We start from the raw sequence: 22,881 nt of genomic DNA, 5'->3' as shown, positions 1-22,881 counted from the left end.
CCTAGGCTATGTAGCATAGCCTATTGCTCCTAGGCTACAAACCCATACAGCATGTTATTGTACTGAATACTGTAGACAACTGTAACACAATGGTATTTGTATATCTAAACAGAAAAAGTGATGCATTGTGCTACAATGTTATGACAGCTACAACCTCACTAAGTATTTGGAGTTTTTCAACTTCATTATAATCTTATGGGACCATCCTTATACATGTAGTCCACTGTGGACCAAAATATCATTACTTGGGGCTTGACTATACATAGAAAGAAGGCTAGAGTTGCCAGATAAAGTACAGGATGTCCAGTTAAATTTATATTCAGATAGGCAATGAATAATTTTTTAGTATAAATATGTTCCAAAATATTGCACAGGACAAAAATTTATACTAAAATATTATTTGTTATCTGAAATTCAAGCTTAACTGTGCATCTTGTATTTTTATTTGCTAAATGTGGCAACCCTAACAAGGTGAAAGGTTATAAGGTCAAAGAAAGAAAGCAGGAGAGCACAGCATCTTAGTTCTGATCTTCCCCGTCCAGGTTCTCATCTGCCATGGCTATACTTCGCTTCCTGTCCATGAATACCGGCGAGATTGTCTGTTTTATAACAACACAAACTTTAATTTGATCTACTGAGTGAATTTCTGTTCTTAGCAAGGCACATGGAAACATTTAGCAATTCCTCTGCAAAAGAGACACTTATGCATCAAAGAAACCACCACCTTAATAAATACTTTGGGGAGATGTTTGTCCTCCTTCTCAAATTACCCGTGAAAAAAACATGGTGATGTGTTTACAGGAGCTAACTTGATTTATTTCACAAAACCAAGAGTAAATACAGAAAACCACTGGCCAGAATATGTCAGCAATCACTACACAGCCTCTATCTAGGAATGTGTACTCTAGAGAGTCCCACACAAAGGAGACCCTGGGATTCCCAGAGGCAACACCACATTGCTGAAAGCAATGCAAGGTTCAGGTGAAAAACCTGGGACTGCAGAGGGCAAAATTGGAAAAAAAGCATGCTTAGCTGGTTACAATTCTTGCCACGACAAATTCAATAAACATTTATTAATTGAAGCGCCTAGTACATGTATCAGCACTAGAATAGGTGCTCACAAGGCTACAAAAATATACAGAACAGGAACCTAAGGAACTCAAGGAGCATGGAGAGAGAGAAAACACAAAACGCACAAGCAAGCCGTTAAAATAAACTGGGCCTTTATTGGCCCAAGAGGAGCCAGCGGACCTAGTCTATAAACAATGCTTTGACGCAGAAGTTGAAAACAAAAACAAAAACAAAACTAAAAGCAAGCATGAGATAAACTGGCACTTTTTTTCGCCCAACTTGTATTTGCCCAGAGAGTAGGAGACAAAAGATTATTTTCGTAGGGCATTTTATGCAGGAACATTGAGTGAATTTCCGAGTCTACAAATCGTTGCATACTTTTCTGGGTACCAAAATGCCCGGAACAGGTATCAGGAAGATCGCCCCTTGAAGCGGAGCGCACCCGCGCCTTTCGATGCACGCGAACCCCCGACCCCACCCTGAGTGCGGGCACCTGGAGGGCTCGGAGCTGCCCCTACCCGACCAGGGACAACCGCGGGCAAGAGGTCAGTCCAGAGGGTCGTCTTTCGTTCGCCATGCCCCTGGCCAGGTCCCACCATCTGGGAGCCCACCTGGCCCAGAAGTGGACGGACGCGGAGGAAGGTCTGCGACTGTCCTTACCGTACAGAAAATCATACGCTCGATTGGAGGAGATGTGGTTCCCAGCCCGCGACCTCTCCCGGTACCGAGTTTGAGACACCTGAGGCTGGGCCTGGGGCTCCTGGATGGTTACTGCGTGGCTCATGGTACCGCCTCTTTCCTCGGGCCAGCAGGGGACCAGCTGGTCTGGCTTGGCTGCTGCGTGCACGTCGCTATGGTAACCGCCGCCGGCGCTAGGGGATAAGGGGCGGGGCCAGGAGGAGGGAGGAGGCCGCGGGGCGGGGCCGAAGAGGAGTGGAGAAAAGTGAAAGCAGGAGTGGCCGGCCAAGAGTCGGGAGGGGAGTGGAGGGGAAGATGAGATGAGAGGGGAGAGGCAGGGTGAAGGAGGAAAAGGCTTGCTTCCCTCTACACTCCAGAGACAGTGGGGAGGCCGGGAGAAAGCTACTCTTAAGTCATTGATTTGCCAGTTACACCTCGTAGCCTCTCGGAAATCCCTGAGAGATCTCAGAACCTTCTAGAATAATTGGGTTCTTCCCCGCCCCGCTTCCCCAGCCCTTTTCCAGGGGATTTGTCCCGAGAGCTGCGGAATTCAGTCAGGTTCCTAAATGTTGCTCCTTAGCACGCTGTGAACTTTGCCCCACACTCGTGAGCATCAGTGTTTAGGGTGGGTTAGGTAATCAGTAACTGTTGATCTGAGACTGCTGACCCTTTCTGAGTCCTGGGCATTAGGTAACAGAAGATGATGTGGGGTAAGCACTGACTCTGCTTTTAAAAAGTATTTATAATGGAAAATTTTAAACATTAACATAAGTGATTCTACTTTTAATAACAAACCCTCAAGTAATCCATCCCTCAGAATCAACATTTAGCAACATTTTGCCAATGAAGTTTCAGTTTCTTTCCCCTCTTTTTTAAAGAAATCCTAGACATAATATTATTTTACCCTTAAATTAGTCTGCATCTCAAACTGATACAGATTTTTAAAATTTAACTACCGCTATCATATCTAACAAAATTAACAATAATTCCTTAGTACTATAAATATTCCAATTTTCCTGTCTGAGTCCAAATTGTCTTTTATAGTTGGTTTGTTCTAGTCAAGATCCAAAAAAAAAAAAGTCCACATGTTGCATTTTGGTATGTCTCTTATCCTAGAGCAGTGAATTTCTAATACTTTCAATAATTCTCTATTTATTACCAGAGGTTCTTCTATAAAAGGAACTTTTTCATACCAACTCATTGGTTATCCTAAGATAACCAGGATAACCCCATAGAGGAAAGACTGGGTAAATGCTGAATTCGTTCTCTTTAATTATGAAATTTCAGAGACATGAGTTGGTGCCCTACCAAACTCCAGAGTTAACCACAAAGTTTTTATTTGTTTGATATCATTATGAATGCATGCATTTTTTACAGATCTGATGTTTCAATCTATTATGATCATTATTATTTATTATACTCACATTATTAAAGCTAATGGCATACCTTAGAGTTGGCTTCTTTGTCCTTTAATGTTGAGATGAGAAGTCTTCCGATCAAAGATTTTTCTTGATCGAAGGGTTCATGGTCTCATGGGCTTCAAGGAATGAAGCTGTGGTCCGCAGCTGCGAGTGTTACAGCTTTACTAGAGAAATGCCATGGCAAGATTTGTTAAAGCCAAAGCAAAAGTTAAGGGAAAGTGAAAGTAAAGCTTCCACGTGGTGGAAGGGGACCCCGAAGGATTGCCGTTTCTGACTTGGGTGTCTTACGTTTATATCCCTTATGACTCCTCCCCTTTACCTTTTTCTGTCCTGTAGGATTAGCTTATTTTCTATCCGCTTGTGGGTTTGTAGCAGGAGGAGCTGCAGACAAGAACCACTCAGACACCAAGTTGTGGAAGGAAAGGGCTTTGTTCAGCTGGGAGCATTGGCGGACTCACGTCTCCAAAAACCGAGCTCCCAGAGTGAGCAATTCCTGTCCCTTTTAAGGGCTTACAACTCTAAGAGGGTCCATGTGAGAGGGTTGTGATAGATTGAGCAAGCAGTGGGTACATGACTGGGAGCTGCATGCACTGGTAATCAGAATGGAAAATAATAGGACAGGGATTTTCACACTGCTTTTCCATACAATGTCTGGAATCTATAGATAACATAACCTGTTAGGTCAGGGGTCGATCTTTAACTGCCAGGCCCAGGGCACGGTGCTGGGCTGTCTGCCTGTGGATTTCATTTCTGCCTTTTAGTTTTTAATTCTTCTTTCCTTGGAGGCAGAAATTGGGCATAAGACAATATGAGGGGTGGTCTCCTCCCTTAGGTTGGTGGGCCTGGTTGGTTAAAAACATCAGGCTGCAGCTAGAGCTTAAACTCCCTATATGATTGGTTGAAGTTTCAATCCCTTAATTTGCAGCTGGGACTCACTTTGGCTTAGTGGAAAGTCCCCTTTGATTGATTGAAGTTTCAATCCCTTAGCTTGCAGCTATGACTGATTTTGGCTTAGGGGAAAGTCCTGTAGGGAAGTTCCTATTGAACCAGGAAGTCCAGCCAGCTTAGCCACTTAGTCCCTCAATGTGATCCACAGACACTTCCTGAATATGCTTCCTGGCCTATGACTCTTTCTGCATATACTCCTGGTTTTAACTTATTGTCTCTACTTCTAAATTTCTTGGGGTTTTTGAAAACCAGCTATGTCCTAGGTCTGTCTGTGTACTTTCTTGTAAAATTCAGTTTTAGCAAAGAACCATGCTAAGTCAGTTTGGCAAGAATTCCCCATCCTAGATATCTGACTGGGGTCCTCATCCTTTGCTTTTGCTTTTCACCCCCAGGTGAGGTCTGATTACCCTGGCTGTCTTCAGCAAGAATCCTTTGGGATGAGTTTAACCAGAATTCTCTTTACCTCTGATATTTCCGCTTAGTAATTTTTCATCCACTGACCCCCACCCTGCTCTTTGCTATAAATTGCTACTTGCTTATGCTATATTCGGAGTTGAACCCAATCTCTCACCCAACTACAAGACCCTGTTGCAGTAATTCCTATATCTATTGCAGTGGTCTTGAATGCAGTCTGCCTGTCCATGCCTTAACAAGATCATTGAATAATTTTTTCTTTAACACCCCTCAACTAATTTAGGTACATTTCAAGACTCACCTCTAACTTTGCCACTTCTATGCAGTTTCCTCATATCTCTCAAATACAGTGAGATATCATCCTTCCAATGCTATAGTAGTACCAATAGCATTGACCACCTTTTATTAGTAATTAGTAATTGCTCGCAACTCTGCTTCCCACAACTTTGAGTTCACTGAGGGCACAGCACTTCACCTGGTCATTTTTGTATCCCTGAAGTATCTGGTACATGAAAGGTTAATGAAATGATTACTAAATCCATCCCTTTGTTAAATAAATTTACTGAATGTCTACTATATAATAGATGTTAAAGATTTTGAGATAATTTGTACAGCCCACTGGGTGATAGAGAAAGCTGACACAGAAGCAAAGTACAATATAATAGTGGTATAGTACTTTTCCATCTGGGGTACAGCTACATTCTCAGAGCCTCCCACTTCTCATTTCTTCTTCTCAATGTTCCTCACTCCCACCTCCTTATCTTCTCACAGCTAGCTCCTCAACATATAACATCAGCTAAAATGTTCTCTCATTACTGGAAAGGGGTCCGGATCCAGACCCCAAGAGAATATTCTTAGATCTCATGCAAGACAGGATTCAGGGTGAGTCCATAGAGTAAAGTGAAAACAAGTTTATTAAGAATGTAAAGGAATAAAACAATGGCTATTCCACAGACAGAGCACCCCCGAGGGCTGCTGATTGCCCATTTTTATGGTTATTTCTTGATGATATGCTAAACAAGGTGTGGATTATCCATGCCTTCCCTTTTAGACCATATAGAGTAACTTCCTGACATATAGAGTAACTTCCTGACATGTAAACTGGCATGCTACTGGTGGGAATGTAGCAGTGAGGATGACCAGAGGTCACTCTCATGGCCATCTTGGTTTTGGTGGGTTTTAGCTGACTTCTTTGCTGCAATCTGTTTTATCAGCAAGGTCTTTATGACCTGCATCTTGTGCTGACCTTCTGTCTCATACTGTGACTTAGAATACCTAACCATCTGGAAATGTAGCCCAGTAGGTCTCAGCCTTATTTTATACAGCCCCTACTCAAAATGGAGTTGCCCAGGTTCAAACGCCTCTGGCAGTCTCATCAGAAAGACTTTTCCTCAATCAGCCATGGTGGTTCACACCTGTAATCCCAGCACTTTGGGAGGCCGAGGCAGGCAGATCACCTGAGGTCAGGATTTCAAGACCAGCCTGGCCAACATGGTGAAACCCCATCTCTACTAAAAATACAAAAAAATTAGCCAGGCATGGTGGTGGGTGCCTGTAATCCCAGCTACTCAGGAGGCTGAGGCAGGAGAATTGCTTGAACCTGCAAGGCGGAGGTTGCAGTGAGCTGAGATGGCACCACTGCACTCCAGCCTGGGCAACAAGAGCAAGACTCTGTCTCAAAAAAAAAAAAAAAAAAAGAAGAAGAAGAAGAAGAAGAAAGACTTTTCCTCATTCTATCAGATAAACGATCTAAGGTAGTCAACAGCCAGCAGCCTCCATAAACACATCCGAAGACACTATTACCTTGATTTTTTTACAGCACTGAAATTTTACTGATTTGCTCATGTATTATATCTCCTCCCACTAGAATGTAAGCTCTGTGAGACCAGAGACCTCAAATGTCCTGTTCACCCTGAATTCATCCATATCTCTTAGGCCAGTAAAACCATCTTTGCAAAAATTATAACAGAAAATTATGACAGTGAGAAAAATCTGACATGGCTGAGTCCATCTTGACTCCAGCCTCACAGGTTGGCTGTCTTTGCTCATTCCGGGGCCTGAGCCAGGCTAACTTCGGGAGAAATTTAGTGTATAGTTTTTTTGTTTGTTTTTTGTTTTTGTTTTTGAGATGGAGTCTCGCTCTGTTGCCCAGGCTGGAGTGCAGTGGCACAATCTTGGCTCACTGCAACCTCCACCTCCTGGATTCAAGCGATTCTCCTGCCTCAGCATCCTGAGTAGCTGGGATTACAGGAGCCCGCCACCATGCCCAGCTAATTTTTTTGTATTTTTTAGTAGAGACAGGGTTTAGCCATGTTGGTCAGGCTAGTTTTGAACTCCTGACCTCAGGTGATCCACCTGCCTAGACCTCCCAAAGTGCTGGGATTACAGGCATGAGCCACAGCGCCCAGCCTTGTTTATAGTTTAAATGATAATAGCCCCTCCCAAAAACTAAACTATTTTTATAAAATGAGTGAAAGGCCACAAAGTTAGGATGAGAGAGGCCTGAGTGATAAATAATTACCATTTTTTTCTGAGGTCGTAAGATTTGCAACTTCCCCAATTACTCTTGAAGATAACATCACTATTGTAGAACCTAAGATTGACCTTTTGAACTATCTTTTTAGTCCTTTGCATTTCTGACAACCAGATGGCCCCACCTGGACCTGCCAATGAGTCCTGTGGCCCTCCACGTAGGAACTGACTCAGCCCAAGAGGACAGTATTGATTCCCTATGATTTCATCTCCAACCCAACCAATTAGCATGCCATGCCCCCTACTCTACCCCCTTGCCCTAGTAGCAGCAAAATGTAACTACTATGTAACTGGTAGTTACGTAGTACTAGCAGTAGTATCAGCAGTATTAGTACTGTGTACTACCAGTACATACTATTAGTTACTATGTAACTATGTAACTATTACATAGTAACATTTACTACTACATTACATAGTAGTTACATTTAGCTTCTAAATGCTATACATCAGCTTTTGGTACTTTTGGAAAACATTAACAGTTCAATCAGAAAAAACAAATGTTATTAGAAAATAAAATTTCCAGTTTAAGCTGGCTCATTAGGTGAAATTTTAAATTTACAGGTTAGTGTGTGTGTGTGTGTGTGTGTGTGTGTGTATGTATGTATAGCATTTAGGCCAGGTATGGTTGCTTATGCCTGTAATCCCAGCACTTTGGGAGGCTGAGGCAAGAGGATCACTTGAAGCCAGGAGTTTGAGACCACGCTGGGCAACATAGCGAGATCCACTCTCTGCAACAACAAAAGCAACAAAATTAGCTGGGTATGGTGTCATGTGCCTGTAGTCCTAGCTACTCAGGTGGCTGGGGTGGGAGGATAGCTTGAGCCCAGGAGTTTGAGGCTGCAGTGAGCATTTTATTTTGATCAGTGTTTTGCAACTTATTGGAGTTTGTTCTGAATTTTGGTTGATGGGCTCACAGCTATAGAAATTCTTTGTATTTTTTGGGAAGAAGAAATTCTTCCCAACCAGTAGCTAAAGACAAAAATAACACAGGTTTGGTCTCATTTATTTTAGATAGTTCACCAACTTTTATTCATTTATGTGTATGTTCACACAGTCTCTTATTAGCTTTTAATCTTTTATCAATAACAAATATGTAGAGAGATGAATCTCCAAGCAAAAAAGGGTTTATTTTGGAATAAACAAAGAAATAGGGTTGCAATCTGGTACACATGCATAGACCAGGGTGGTCTCTGATATGTGGTAGAACAAAAAAAAAATGGTTGAGGTTTTATCAGGAAAGGAGAAAGACTATGCGGGTTGTTATGAAAGAAAGCTCTTTGGTGCTTGCAACATGTTTTTGCAGGAGCTGGTGAGCTCTGATTGGTCAGTGGCCACAATTCCTAAGTAAAACTAGTTTTAAAGTCATGGTGGCTGTTTCCTTGTAAAACTAGTTTTAAAACTGTAACAGCTGCTTCATTGAAGTGGGCTTGTTGGACAGTTTCTGGAGCAGGATTTTGAGACCTGAGTTTTGTTTTCATTTTTGTTTTTTCTCTATGTACCCCCGCCCCCTAAATTTTAGTTGGGTATGACAGGAATGACTCCATTTAGATAATCAACTCTCACATTCTGCTCCCGCCGCCCCCCCCCCCCCCTTTTTTTTTTTTTTTTTTTTTTTGAGACGGAGTCTTGTCCTGTTGACCAGTCTGGAGGGCAGTGGCGCCATCTCGGCACACTAGAACCTGTGCCTTCCAGCCTCAAGCAATTCTTGTGCCTCGGCCTCCCGAGTAGCTGGGATTACAGGCAAGTGCAACCACTTCAGGCTAATTTTTGTATTTTTATTAGAGACAAGGTTTCAGCTGTTGGCCATTCTGGTATCAAACTCCTGACCTCAAATGATGCACCCGCCTCAGCCTCCCAAAGTGCTGGGATTACAGGCGTGAGCCACCGCACCCATATTTCCCTTTTTTGACTAAGATCTTTCTCTGAAAGCATCACTGGTCAACTATCCTTGAAGTTAGACTTGATCGTCCCTCAGTGCCGGGATGTGCTTGTCCTAGTTGTTCTGACCCCACACTAGAGGGAAAATGTGAGTCAATAGGAGTCAACATTAGAGGCCCAAGCCACATTTGTACAACAAAGGGGCCAGAAGGAAAGACCCTTACAGGGTAGGTCTACTTGGGATTCAGCATTGGATTCCATGTTATTAGTTACACAGGCATTAGCAATCGTCTGGAAGCACTGGACTACCATTTTCCTATTGGGAAAGCAGGCTTTGCAAAGATTAGACAGGCAACAAAAATGTAACTTAACTATCATAATGTCAAGAATAAGCAGCAATAGTATCATGAATTCAGTTAGAAAAATAGCTCTAAACCATGAATCTTATTTTGAAGGTAAGCCACTAAACAGACTGAAAAGTCCAAATGCATTGGGTGGAAGTTTCTGGAGCCAGGTGGCATATTCCTTTATCTTTCATAATTGTGTTTTCTACTCCCATGTGCAGCTAGTGTAAGCAATTGCACAAATACCACCTTGTTCAGCTAATAAGCAATCTAGAGCAATCCTGTTATTGAAAACCACTTTAGCCAGAAAATCTAAGGAAGTCTGTTGAGCTGCCATGGCTTTGGCTGTGGAGTCAACTGGAGCTCCAATAGTTCTGGATAAATTTCTTACCATTATTTCTAAGGTACTAACCCCAATCCAAAGGAAGAAGGATCTAACAACTGAGGCCCATCCTGCTGAGTTTATGCCTCTAGGTAGAGTGTCTTTTCTGATATGATGGTGCAAGTTAGTAGGTGTCAACCAATGTTCAGATTTTGCTAGTTTAAACTGAATGTAGAAATATCCTAGACCATATTGGTGCTTTTTTTCCATTTAGTGAGACATGATGTTGCCCATGAATAGAGCTGACTGTAGGCTCCCCGACAGATGAAAATGTATCTCAATGTGGCACAACAGGTAATTCCATGTAGATGGGTATCTTGTGCATTAACAGTTACTTGTAGGGAGGGTGTCAACAGTAATTATCCAGGGTTCTATTATTGAACTATTGCACTGTTGGAGGTCATCAATCAACAATTAGAGGATGAAGGTCAGAAATATTTTTATAAGCTATCAAATTTCTTTTATCTTGAATTCTATCAGCATGTTGTTTGCATAATCTTAATCTAACTTCAAGGCCTTTTCTGTAGATCTTAGGTAATGCTAGGGTGAAACAGGAAATCTGAATATGTGAGTCTAAAAGCTTGACCTTGTAAAAAGGACTAAATGTATAATTAGAACAGTTACATGGGGAATATCAGTAAAATCTGTTATGAGGGCTGGGCACCGCTGGTCACGCCTGTAATCCCAGCATGGGAGGCCAAGGCGGGCAGATCATGAGGTCAGGAGTTCGAGACCAGCCTGACCAACATGATGAAACCCTGTCTCTACTAAAAATACAAAAATTAGCTGGGCGTGGTGGTGCACTTGTAATCCCAGCTACTCAGGAAGCCAAGGCAGGAGAATTGCTTGAATCCAGGAGGCAGAGGTTGCAGTGAGCCGAGATCACACCACTGCACTCCAGCCTGGGCAACAGAGCGAGACTCCGTCTCAAAAAAAGAAAAAAAAAATCCATTATGAGTTAGACCAGGGGTTCACTTGCATCATGGAGACTGAAGATTTTTGGTACCAAATCCAACAAATCGGTTATGTTTCTCATTTTGGAAATAGATTAGAAAATGCAAATTAGAGCATTATTTTCCCAGGAAAATAAAAGCACGTAAGAAGAGACTAATAATAAAAGGAAAGGGATATATTGGCCTGGTCTGGATATATTGGGAATAGCAGTTTATTTCAATTGTTGTCTGCTTCAGATAACAGATAAACTTTAACTTTAAATCACCTGCTGGAGTACTGGTCCAGGTAGAAGTAGAAGCCCTTTCAAAATGAGAGATGTGGATCAATGAGTCAATGCCTTTGAGTTTGGTGATACAGGGATTGGTGAGAAGGTCTCGATATGGGACCTTCCAATGAGGTTGGAGGGAGTCTTCATATAGGTGTCTTTTCAAAATAGACAGAATCACCAGGTTGTAGCTTTAGGTCTTGGTGCTTTAGGTCTTTGTCCTGCAGGAGCACACTGTGGAAAGATTTTTCTACCAAAATATAATATTTGTCCACTACTGTATATAGTATCTCTCCTGTTAACAATTGAGGGTCAAAGACAGTGGGCATTAAATGCATAGGATGACCTATGATTATTTCAAAAGGTGAAAATTTGTGAGCTCTAAAAGCAGTGGTTCTCAGTAATAATAACCAAGAGAAGAACTTTAAACTAAGGGAGGTGCAAGTTTTCCATACATTTTGCCAACTGAGTCTTTATGCTTCCATTTGTTTATTCTATCAGGTCAGAAGATTGGGGACGATAAGAACAATGTAAGTCCTATAAGACGGTAAGCATAATAAGAAGTCCATGTGGCTAGTAAAGTGGGTTCCCTGGTTACTATGAAGCTCAAGGGGAGTTCCCCAAGGAGGGATAATTTTTTTCAAAGAGAAGTTTGGCCATAGCTGAACCAGTAGCTTATCTACAAAGAAAGCCTTCCACCCAATGGGAAAACATACAGATCATAACCAATACATATGTATACTTATGGGAGGGAGGTACTTGGAAAAAATTCAGTTGCCAAATGTTGAATGGCCTATTAGGTAAATTTAAATGTCCAGGAGCAGTCTATACAGATTTTCCTGGGTTAAATTTAGGACAGGTAGTAAAAGTCAAATAAGCATTTTAGTGGCTTTTAAAATATTTCCCCACCAATATATTTTTATGGAAGAAATTAATGTCAGTTGCCTAATGAATCAAATTATGTACTGTAGTTAATAGTGGATATTTCCATGAATCTGGAAGAACTGGTTTGTTATCAGGTCCAGATCAGAGTTCCTTTTGATTATCAAACCAGAAATCATGGTCCTTTATCGGTTTCATTGTTGTTTTTGAGACAGGGTCTCACTCTGCCACCCAGGCTACAGTGCAGTGTGATCATGTCTCACTGCATCCTCAAACTCCTAAGCTCAAACAATACTCCTGCCTCAGCTTCCTAAGTAGCTGGGACTACAGGCACACCCCACCACACCTGGCTAATTTTCTTATTTTTTGTAGGGATGGGGTCTCACTGTATTGGGCAGGCTGTTCTTGAATCTCTAGCCTCAAGCAATTCTTCCACCTTGGCCTCTCAAAGTGCTGGGACTGCAGGGGTAAGCCACCACCCCCAGCCTGTTTTGTTTTGTTTTGTTTGAGACAGAGGGGTCTCAATCTGTCGCCCAGACTGGAGTGCTGTGGCGAGATCTCGGCTCACTGCAAGCTCTGCCTCCCAGGCTCAAGCAATTCTGTGCCTCAGCTTCCTGAGTAGCCAGGATTATAGGTGCGTGCCACCAAGCCTGCCTAATTTTTTTGTATTTTGACAGGGTTTTGCCATATTGGCCAGGCTGGTCTTGAACTCCTGACCTCAGGTGAACCACTCACCTCAGCCTCCCAAAATGCTGGGATTGCAGGTGTGAGCCACTGTGCCCAGCCCTGTTTTGTTTTTTAACTTCAGTTTTGTTTTTTTGACTTCTGATGCCTAATTCTGTGCATGTTTGGTAATTGTCCTTTTTTTTCTTCTTCTTCTTTTCTGGGTCTCATTCTGTCATCCAGGCTGGAGTACAGAGGCTTGATCATGGCTCACTGCAGCTTCTACCTCCCTGAGCACAGGTGATCCTCCCACCTTAGCCTTCTGAGTAGCTGGGACTACAAATGCACACCACCATGCCCAGGTAATTTTTTCAGTGTGTTTTTTTGTAGAGATGAGGTTTTGTCACGTTACCCAGGCTGGTCTCAAACACCTGGGCTCAAGCAATCCACCTGCCTCGGCCTCCCAGAGTGTACAGCCATGAGCCACTGTGCCTGACCTCTTTGGTAATTATTCTTAAGTGATTTGTTGAAAGTTCTTTTAGTGGGGCCACAACAGAGATTTGATCAAATGATCCTTTAATAGCAGCATTCTTTGCTGCATTATTAGCAAAGAGGTTTACTCTCACTTCCGTAAAAATGTAGATTTTAATGTCCAGAAAATTAGACAATAGCCAAAGCAGCTGGTAGCTAGATGACATCCAGTAAGTCTTGTGTGTAGGATCCATTTGTAATTTGGCTTCCCATGGAAGTGAGGAAACCTATTATTTCCATAACATCCCCAAATCATGAGCAACCTCAAAAGCATACCTACTGCCTGTAAATAAAGATTAGCAGATTTCCCTTTAGCAAGGAGGCAAGCCAAAGTAAGGGCAAAAGCTCAGCCTGTTTGACAGAAGTAGCCACAGGTAGGAAGCTAGCCTCAGATACTTCAAAAGAGGTAATAATTGCATATCCTGCACACTCTTTGCCAGTGTCATCCTTTAAATATGATCCATTTATAAACAACGATAGTTCAGCACTGTCTAATGGACTTTTCTGCAAATCTTTCTGGGGAGTCAAAGATAGTGAGGGTCAAACACTTATAGGGGGTTTCATCAGAAAGAAGGGGTGAGTGAGATGCAGGATTAAGATTGTTACATAGAGAAAGTTATGTGAGGAGCAGCTAGTAAACAAAGTTCATAAAAGCTAAGACAACTGGTGGAAAGGTGTTGGGTATGATGGGAATTTAAGAGCTTCAACAGAATGGGGAACAGAAGTGGTCAAAGGAGATCTCATGATTGTTTATTCTGTAGCTGTAACTAGTAGAACAGTAGCTGGAATAGTTCCCAAACAGGAGCATAATCCCCAAGCCACTGGATCTAGTTATTGGCTGTAATGTCCACTAGGGGCAGTGTTACTCTCAATGCTTTTTTAGTTGGGATGCCCAAGGAATTTCCCTTTTTTCATAAACAAAAAGGAAAATAAGGAGTGGATAATTGGGATGTCTCAGGATATGGGGGGTTTAATAATTCTTCCTTTAATTTAGTAAATGCAATATTTTTAGATTCTTCTCAAACAATGGGATCGGTTTTAGAGGTCTTGAGTAGGCTGTACAGGGGTTGAGCAATTAAGTAAAAGTTTGGTATCCAGTTACTGCAGTATCCAGCAAGTCTAAGAAACTCTCTGAGTTGCCATTTCATTGTAGATTTGGGGAACTGCAGGACACCTTGGATCTGTTCGGGGCCCAAATGTAGTCCTGTTCAAGAAGTCAGATGACCTAGATATTTAGCTTGGGTCTTAAGTATAGTTATATTTTTTCTTAGAAACCTTATGATTTTTTTTTGTGACTAGAAGTTTTAAAAGATGCACACTGTCTATCTCACAGGCTCCCTGCATGAGAGAGAACAAAGAAATAAATTACCCACGTATTTTAGTAAGGGTGAGCCTTGAAGAAAAGCCACATTTTGTAAATTAGCTTTCAGAATTTGAGAAAAGTAGGAAGGGCCTTCCATATAGCCCTGAGGCATAACTGTCCAAGTATATTGTTGTCCTTCCCAGGTAAAGGCAAACAGATATTGACTAGTTTGATCAACAGGGATGCTGAAGAAGACACTGCAGAGGTCAGTAATAGTGAAAATTCACTATCAGCAGGTATAGAAGTCATCTGTATGTGGATTTGGGAACAGAAGTATGTATATTTGGGACCATGAGGTGACAGGGTATAACGATATTATTTATGGCATGGAGATCCTGAACAACTCTCCATCCTCAACCATTAGGTTTTCTTACTGGGAGGGTGGAAGTGTTAGGGGCTGATACAGGGAATTATTAGGCCTTGAGTTTTGTATTCTTCAATATTGGGTCTAAGGCAGTTTGGTTAAGGACTATTGTTTAATACCAGGCAAGGGCTTGGTTGAATCAATTTGGATTTTGATTGAGGGTGCATTATGAATTCTACCAACATCTGTTGATGATGTGGTTGATAAAGAGACAGTTTTCTGTTCCAGTAGGGAACTCTGGGACCCAGTGGAGAGTTCTTTACTGCATGAGACAACATAACAAATGAGTGGGAGATTATTGGTAGAGTTCAACAGGCTATTTGGCTTATCAGACTCCAAAATTATTTCCCCCTTTAGGGATAAAGAGATGCCAACATGACTTTTTTTTTTTTTTTAATTTCATCCCAATAAGTTAGCTGGAGCAGATTCTGCTAGTAAAAAAATGATAGGTATCTTGTAAAAACCCAAGGCAAAAAGCAATGGGCTGCTCTAGAAATGCCATCAGTGGTTTATCAGAAACTCCTACTATTTGAATAATTTTATAACTCCAAGGCAGGGCCTGGCTTAGGTTGGTGGGTTTGAGCACTGATAGGGTTGCTTCTGTGTCAATGAGAATGGGTAGGACCTCATTGCCAAGGAGGTTGAGGGGAAGAATTGGAAAAAGCCCCTGTATATTTTTGGATCCCTTTCATTAGGAGGCAGGAGTCAAAGAGTTAAATGAAGAAGACTATTTAGATTGGTTAAGTTTATAACAGTTTTTCTTGCTGTGTCCAGGTTGTTTACAATAATGACAGATGCCAGGAGGTGAGTTTCATGAATTAGAGGAGTGGTGCCATTCAGAGCCCTAATTGTTTTCTCTGGGACCTTTCATTTGTTGTAATTGGAGGCTTGGGATTTTTGTAGTCTTCTTTTTATTGGTATCCTCTAGGGTGCTATCTAATTGATTTGCCAAATTAACAAGGTAAAGGATTGGCATGGGTTCTCATTCCTTGCAAGCTCTTTTGACTAACTGAGCAAATTGTTAAGAGAGACCATTAACAAACATAAAGTTAAAGGCACCTCTAGTAGAGTCAATGTCCATGGGAAGGCCAGAATTCTCTTTAAGTACAATCTGGAGTCTATTATAATCACATAGTTATGAACCGGTTCATTTGGTTCTTGGGTACATGCTTGAATTTTATTCTGATCAGTGACTTTAGGGAATGCTTTGGGGATGGCCCTATATAAACTTTGAACGTTACAGTTCCTGCTCCCTATATTATAAGCCAGTTTCTAGGGAGATGAGGAGGGGTCTTTCTAAATTCTGTTAGGGGTGTGATATGATTTGGCTCTGTGTCCCCACCCAAATCTCGTCTTGAATTGTACTCCCATAATTCCCATGTGTTGTGGGAGGGAGCTGATGGGAGATAATTGAATCATGGGGAAGTTCCCCCATACTGTTCTTATGGTAGTGAATAAGTCTCACAAGATCTAATGGTTTTATCAGGGGTTTCTGCTTTTGCATCTTCCTCATTCTCTCTTTGCCTGCTGCCGTCCATGTAAGATGGGACTTGCTCCTCCTTACCTTCCACCATGATTGTGAAGCTTCCCCAGCCATGTGGAACTGTAAGGCCAATTAAACCTCTTTCTTTTGTAAATTGCCCTGTCTTGGGTATGTCTTTATCAGCAGCATGGAAATGTACTAATATAATAAACTGGTACCAGGAGGGGGCTACTGCTGAGAAGATACCTGAAAATGTGGAAGCAACTTTGGAACAGGGTAACAGGCAGAGATTGGAACAGTTTGGAGGGCTCAGAAGACAGGAAAATGTGGAAAAGTTTGGAAATTCCTGGAGATTTGTTGAATGGCTTTTCCCAAAATGCTGATAGTGATATGGACAATAAGATCCAGGTTGAGGTGGTCTCAGATGGAGATGAGGAACTTGTTGGAAACTGGAGTAAAGGTGATTCTTGTTATATTTTAGCAAAGAGAGTGGTGGCATTTTGCCCCTGCCTTAGAGATTTGTGGAACTTTGAACTTGAGAGAGATGATTTAGGGTGTCTGGTGGAAGAAATTTCTAAGCAGCAAAGCATTCAAGAGATGACTTGGATGCTGTTAAAGGCATTCAGTTGTAAAGGAGAAACAGCATAAAGGTTTGAAAAGTTTGCAGCCTGACAATGCAATAGAAAAGAAAACACCATTTTCTGAAGATAAATTCAAGCCAACTACAGAAATTTGCATAAGTAACCAGGAGCCAAATGTTAATTTCCAAGACAATGGAGAAAATGTCTCCAGCGCATGTCAGAGGTCTTCATGGCAGCCACTCCCATCACAGGCTCGGAGGTCTAGGAGAATAAAGTGGTTTTGTGGGCTGGGACCAGGGTCCCCAAGCTGTGTGCAACCTAGGGACATGGTGCCCTGCATCCTAGCCACTCCAGCCATGGCTGAAAGGGCCAACATAGAGCTCAGACCATGGCTTCAAATGTCACAAACCCCAAGCCTTGGCAGCTTCCATGTGGTGTTAGCCTGAGGGTGCACCGAAGTCAAGAAGTGAAGTTTAGGAACCTTCACCTAGATTTCAGAATATGTGTGTAAATGCCTGGACACCCTGGCAGAAGTTTGCTGCAGTGGGGGGTCTCTCATGGAGAACCTCTGCTAGGGTAATGCAGAAGGGAAAGGTGGGGTTTGAGCCCCTACACAGAGTCCCTACTGGGGCACTGCTTAGTGGAGCTGTGAGAAGAGGACCACTGCCCACCAGACCCTAGAAGTGTAGATCTACCGACAACTTGCACCATGCACCTGGAAAAGCTGCAGACACTCAACACCAGCCCAGGAAAGCAGCCAGGAGGGAGGCTGTAACCTGCAAAGCCGCAGGCGGGGAGCTGCCTAACACCATGGGAACCTACCTCTTGCATCCGCATGACCTGGATATGAGACATGGAGTCAAAGGAGATCATTTTGGAGTTTTAAGATTTGACTGCCCCACTGGATTTCAGACTTGGCTGGGCCCTGTAGCCCTTTTGTTTTGGCCAATTTCTCCTATTTGGAACAGTTGTATTTACCCAATGTCTGTATTTCCATTGTTTCTAGGAAATAACTAACTTGCTTTTGATTTTACAGGCTCATAGGCAGAAGGGACTTGCTTTGTCTCAGATGAGACTTTGGACTGCGGACTTTTGAGTGAATGCTGAAATGAGTTAAGACTTTGGGGGACTGCTGGGAAGGCATGACTGGTTTTGAAATGTGAGGACATGAGATTTGGCAAGGGCCAGGGCAAAATGACATAGTTTGGTTCTGTGTCCCCCCTAAATCTCATATTGAATTATACTCCCATAATTCCATGTTGTGGAAGGACCCAGTGGGAGACAATTGAATCATGGGGGTGGTTTTTCCCATACTGTTCTCATGGTAGTGAATAAGTCTCACAAAATCTAATGGTTTTATCAGAGGTTTCCACTTTTGCGTCTTCCACATTTTCTTTCCCTGCCGCCATCCATGTAAGATGGGACTTGCTCCTCCTTGCCTTCCACCATGATTGTGAGGCTTCCCCAGCCATGTGGAACTGTAAGGCCAATTAAACCTCTTTCTTTTGCAAGTTGCCCCTTTTTGGGTATATCTTTATCAGCAGCATGAAAACAGACTAATATAGGGTGTGTGCAATTGACCTTTTTCTTTCTTTCCTTTTTTTTTTTTTGTTTAGACAGGGTCTCACTTTATCACCCAGGCTGGAGTGCAGTGGAGTGATCTCGACTCATGGCAACCTCCACCTCCTAGGTTCAAATGACTCTGCCTCAGCCTTCCGAGTAGGTGGGATTATAGATGTGTGCCACCAGGGCTGGCTAATTTTTGTATTTTTAGTAGAGACAAAGTTTCGCCATGCTGGCCAGGCTGGTCTCTATCTCCTGACCTCAGGTGATCTGCCCACCTCAGTCTCCCAAAGTGTTGGGATTACAGGCGTGAGCCACCATGCCCAGGCACAATTGACCTTTTTCATCCAGTGATTAGCCTGGCCTTCTCCCACAAGCATGTGGACAAGTTGATTAAGATCAGAGAAGCTGGGCTAGTAAGCTTCAATTGTAATGTTAAATTCATCAGCAAAACAAAGAAGGTCCTGGGTAACTTTAAGAAATTCCTTAGCTTTAACATGGATTTCAGCCTTATTCCAAGGACACAGACAATCTAAGGAACCTCAGGATTGTTAGTGGGTCTAACTCTAAAGTGATGAGTTTTTATAGGTTGAGGATGGGGATCAGAAGCTGGGAGGGTAGTAGGGGAGGAAGTATCAGGATTGAGTAGGGTTTTCAGAAAGGGAAGGGTAGAGAGGAGAGAGAGGTGGTGGTACCAGGCAAAAGAAAGACTCTGATTTTCTAAGACCTTTTTAAATCTTCCTTTAGTTGTTTATCTGTCTCAGTTAACTTAGCGATGGTATTTTGGACTTAGGTGATTTTCGAGGCTGGAATACATTTAGATGTTTCAAGATATCACTTAAAGTATATGCCCCTTTCAGGCAATTTAATTTTGTAGCCATAGCCTTCTAATTTAGTTTTAAGAAAAACAAATTTAGGGAGTTCAAGAGATGGCCATTGTAATTCCAAATTTTCTTTGGTATAATTGGTCCATTGAGATAACAAAGAATAGGAAGATGGACCATAATACTTAAGCATATAACAAGCTCAAGTCCCCAGTGCGGGGGAGCTATTTTGGTATATCTTTGAATTTGGGGAGCCCATGTGTAAATAAATGTATCCAAGTGAGTCAGTGCAAAGCCAAACACACAAAAGCCAAAATAAAAACCAAGCACACAAAATGAACCAAAGAGTGAAGTACATACTCACCGGGAAGAACGACAAAACCTTCTTCAAATCCCTTATAAATAGGAGTCCTAATAAATAGGAGAGGAAAGGCCCTTCATAAAGAAATCCCAAATAAAGCTGAAGAACTCAAATCCAAAAAAAAAAAAAAAAAAAAAAAGGGTGTTTAACCCAAGAAAAACTCACTGTGGTGGAAAAAGATCACCAGGGGAAGTAGGGGGCTCAAGGGGTCTGACTGTGAGTGCTGCACACCATAGTTCCAGGGGCCATTTTCTTTCCAAAGTCAATCTGCTTTGCATCTCACTTCTGACACCATGTAATGTCAATAACAGATAAACATATAGAGGCTAATCTCCAAACAAAAAGAGTTTATTTTGCAATAAACAAAGAAATAGGATTGCAATCTGTGACAAACACACAAACTGAGGTGGTCTCCAGTATATTCAAAAAAAAAAAAGGAAATGGTTGAAGTTTCATTGGGAAAAGAGAAAGGTCATATAAGTTGTTATGAAAGAAAGTTCACTGATGCTTGTGGCATTTTGCAGGAGCTGGAAAGCTCTGATTGCTGGGTGTCAAAAGTTACTAGGCAAAACAAGCTTTGAAGTCATGGCAGCCATTTGTTGTCAAACTAGTCTTAAAATTGTAGCAGCTATTTCATTGGATTGGGCTTTTGGGATAGTTTCTGGAGCAGGCTTTTGAGACCTGAGTGTTTCTTCACCCCTGTGGTCCTCTAACTCTAAATTTTAGTTGGGTATAACAGGAATGACTCCATTTGTATAATCAATTTTCACTTTAGATAATCGACCTGTGGTAGACAGATTCTTAAGGTGGCCCCTGGATCCTGATCTCTTGGTGTTCATGTTCTCATGTGATGCCCTCTTTTCGAGTATTTTAACCAATAGAACATGCCAAATATGATAGGATAGATGTAATTACATGGTTTTCTTACATAAGACTGTAATGCCTATATTTCTGGGTGGCTCTCTCTCCCTTGCTGGCTTTGAGGAGGTAAGTGACCATGTTGGGAACCCTATGTGGCAAGGAACTACAGGAGGCCTCTAGGAGCTGAGGGTAGCCTCCAACTGATAGCCAGCAAGAAACCAAAGCCTTTAGTCCTACAATAGCAAGAAACTGAATTCTGTCAACAACGTAAGATTGGAGCATATTCTTCCCCAGTACAACCACAGATGAGACCAAGTCTTGGCTGAAAGCTTGATTCAAGTCTTGTAAGACCCTAATCAAAGAAGTCACTTAAGTAATGCCCTTAACCTACAGAAACTCTGAGACAATAAATACGTTTTACCACCAGGTATGTGGTAATATTGTTATACAGCTGTCTTAGTCTCCTTGGGTTGCAATAACAAAATACTATAGACTGGGTGGCTTAAACAACAGATATTTATTTTTCACAGTTCTGGAAACTGGGAAGTCCTAGATCAAGGTGCCAGTCAATTTAGTTCCTGGCAAGGATCCTGGCTTTACTTCTGACTTACAGAGGGCTGCCTTCTTGTTGTATCCTCACGTGGGTACAACAAAAGGGCTCTGGTCTCTTTCTCTTGTTATAAGAGTACTAATACCATCATGGGGTCTCCATCTTCATGACATCATCAAACCTACTTATCTCCCAAAGGCTCCATCTTCAAATATCATCACATTGGGGATTAGGGTTTCAGTATATAAATTATGGCAGGACACAAACATTCAGTCCATAGTAATAGCAATAAATGACTAATACACAACCTTTGTGAAATTAGGTCGTGTCATTTAGGTTACTTGTATTAAAATAACTTTGATATTGGAGAGGGATATTAGTTCATAAAATTTAATTAAAATGAAGTACATAGTAATGTTGGGAGATAATTCTCCATGGGTGCACATGTTTCTGCATGTCTTTTTTTTTTTTTTTTTTTTTTGAGACAGACTCTCACTCTGTCGCCAGGCTGGAGTGCAGTGGCATGATCTCGGCTCACTGCAATCTCTGCCTCCCAGATTCAAGTGATTCTCCTGCCTCAGCCTCCCAAGTAGCTGGGACTACAGGCATGTGCCACCACGCCCAACTAATTTTTGTACTTTTAGTAGAGACAGGGTTTTACCATGTTGGCCAGTATAGTCTTGATCTCTTGACCTTGTGATCTGCCTGCCTCGGCCTCCCAAAGTGCTGGGATTACAGGTGTGAGCCACGATGCCCGGCCTTCTGCATGTCTTTCAATGGGTGGCACTGTTTGCCTTTGTTCCTTTGTGTAGGAAACAATCTTGGAAGACAAAGGTAGTGTCTCCTTTGGGAGCAAAAGTCAGACATTTTTACTACCCACAACTAAAGATTTGAGTTTCCTAAGCTCACTGTTCCTTTCCTATAATTCAGCCCAAGGCGTATGTGGATACCATCTGGGTTTCTTCACATCCGCCTGTGGACTTGGAGCTCAGGGAACTGGCACAAAAATGCTGATATTCTGCTGCTGCTATTGCTATAAGTAATAAATTGTCCTTCATCTGTGACCTAACTGCTTGGAGGCTTCCACCAATAATATGGTGTGGCTGTGTCCTTACCCAGAATCTCATCTTGAATTGTAATCCCTACGTGTCAAGGGTGGAACTGTTACCGGGGGTCCTTGCTCCCAGAGCTCCCAAGATGGTGGTGGGCTGCTTCCAAAATGGCGGTGGGCCACTTCCAAGATGGTGGCAAGCCTCGTGTTCTCTGACCTGGGGGTCTTGGCCTCATGGATTCCAAGGAATGGAATCTTGGGCCATGCAGTGAGTGTTACAGCTCTATTAAAAGCCGTGGGTCACGGAAGAGAACCGTGGAACCCAGTGACTAGTGTTCAGCTCGATTAGGACAAACCCAGGCACTTAGCCATACAGGAACAATGGCAAGCCTTTAGCCTGATCAGGAGCAGCAATGGGTGCCTCACTGGATCAGGAGCACACGGACACCCTGCCGGATCCGGAGGGATGGGAGTCAGCCGCGGGTCTGCGAGGGCGGCAAACAGCAGTGGTGAACAGAGAGCGAAAGCTCAGCTCGAGCAGTAACAAACACGGACCAGAAGAGTGCAGTTGTAAGATTTAATAGAGTGAAAACAGAACTCCCATATAAAGGGAGGGGACCCAAAGAGGGTTGCCGCCTTGCCAGCTCGAATGCCTGGGTTTATATCCGGATCCTTGTCCCTCCCGCTGTGCTCCCAGGCAACAGATGATTGGCTATTTCTTTACCTCCTGTTGTTGCCTAATTAGCATTTTAGTGAGCTCTCCTTACTATCTGATTGGTCGTGTGTGAGCTAAGTTGCAAGTCCCATGTTTAAAGGTGGAAGTGGTCACCTTCCCAGCTAGGCTTAGGGATTCTTAGTCTGCCTAGGAAATCCAGGTAGTCCTGTCTCTCAGAACCTGGTGGAGGTAACTGGATCAT

General features: G+C 42.5%; 1 protein-coding gene across 4 annotated transcripts in view; it reads right to left on the bottom strand.

Annotated features, from left to right (window-relative positions):
* The window catches only part of MAATS1 (MYCBP associated and testis expressed 1), a 64,961-nt gene extending 61,580 nt beyond the window's left edge, over positions 1–3,381 (bottom strand). For 3 of the 4 annotated variants that reach the window (XR_643433.4, XR_643434.4, XM_003893971.5), the window contains exon 1: positions 1,732–1,928. Coding sequence is in view for 1 of the 4 variants with exons in the window: in XM_003893971.5 (XP_003894020.2) it covers positions 1,732–1,855 (124 nt within the window). In the remaining 3 variants the exon portion in view is untranslated. Of the gene's footprint in view, positions 1–1,731; positions 1,929–3,195 lie in introns of those variants that run through there. The other variant, XM_021933091.2, reaches the window with a different exon arrangement.
* Between the last annotated feature and the right edge of the window lie 19,500 nt (positions 3,382–22,881).

This window comes from Papio anubis, chromosome 2, assembly GCF_008728515.1.
Source record: "Papio anubis isolate 15944 chromosome 2, Panubis1.0, whole genome shotgun sequence".
In the NCBI taxonomy this organism is placed as follows: domain Eukaryota; kingdom Metazoa; phylum Chordata; class Mammalia; order Primates; family Cercopithecidae; genus Papio; species Papio anubis.
Note: the sequence above shows the minus strand (reverse complement) of the source record. Positions and strands in the feature narration are given on the sequence as shown.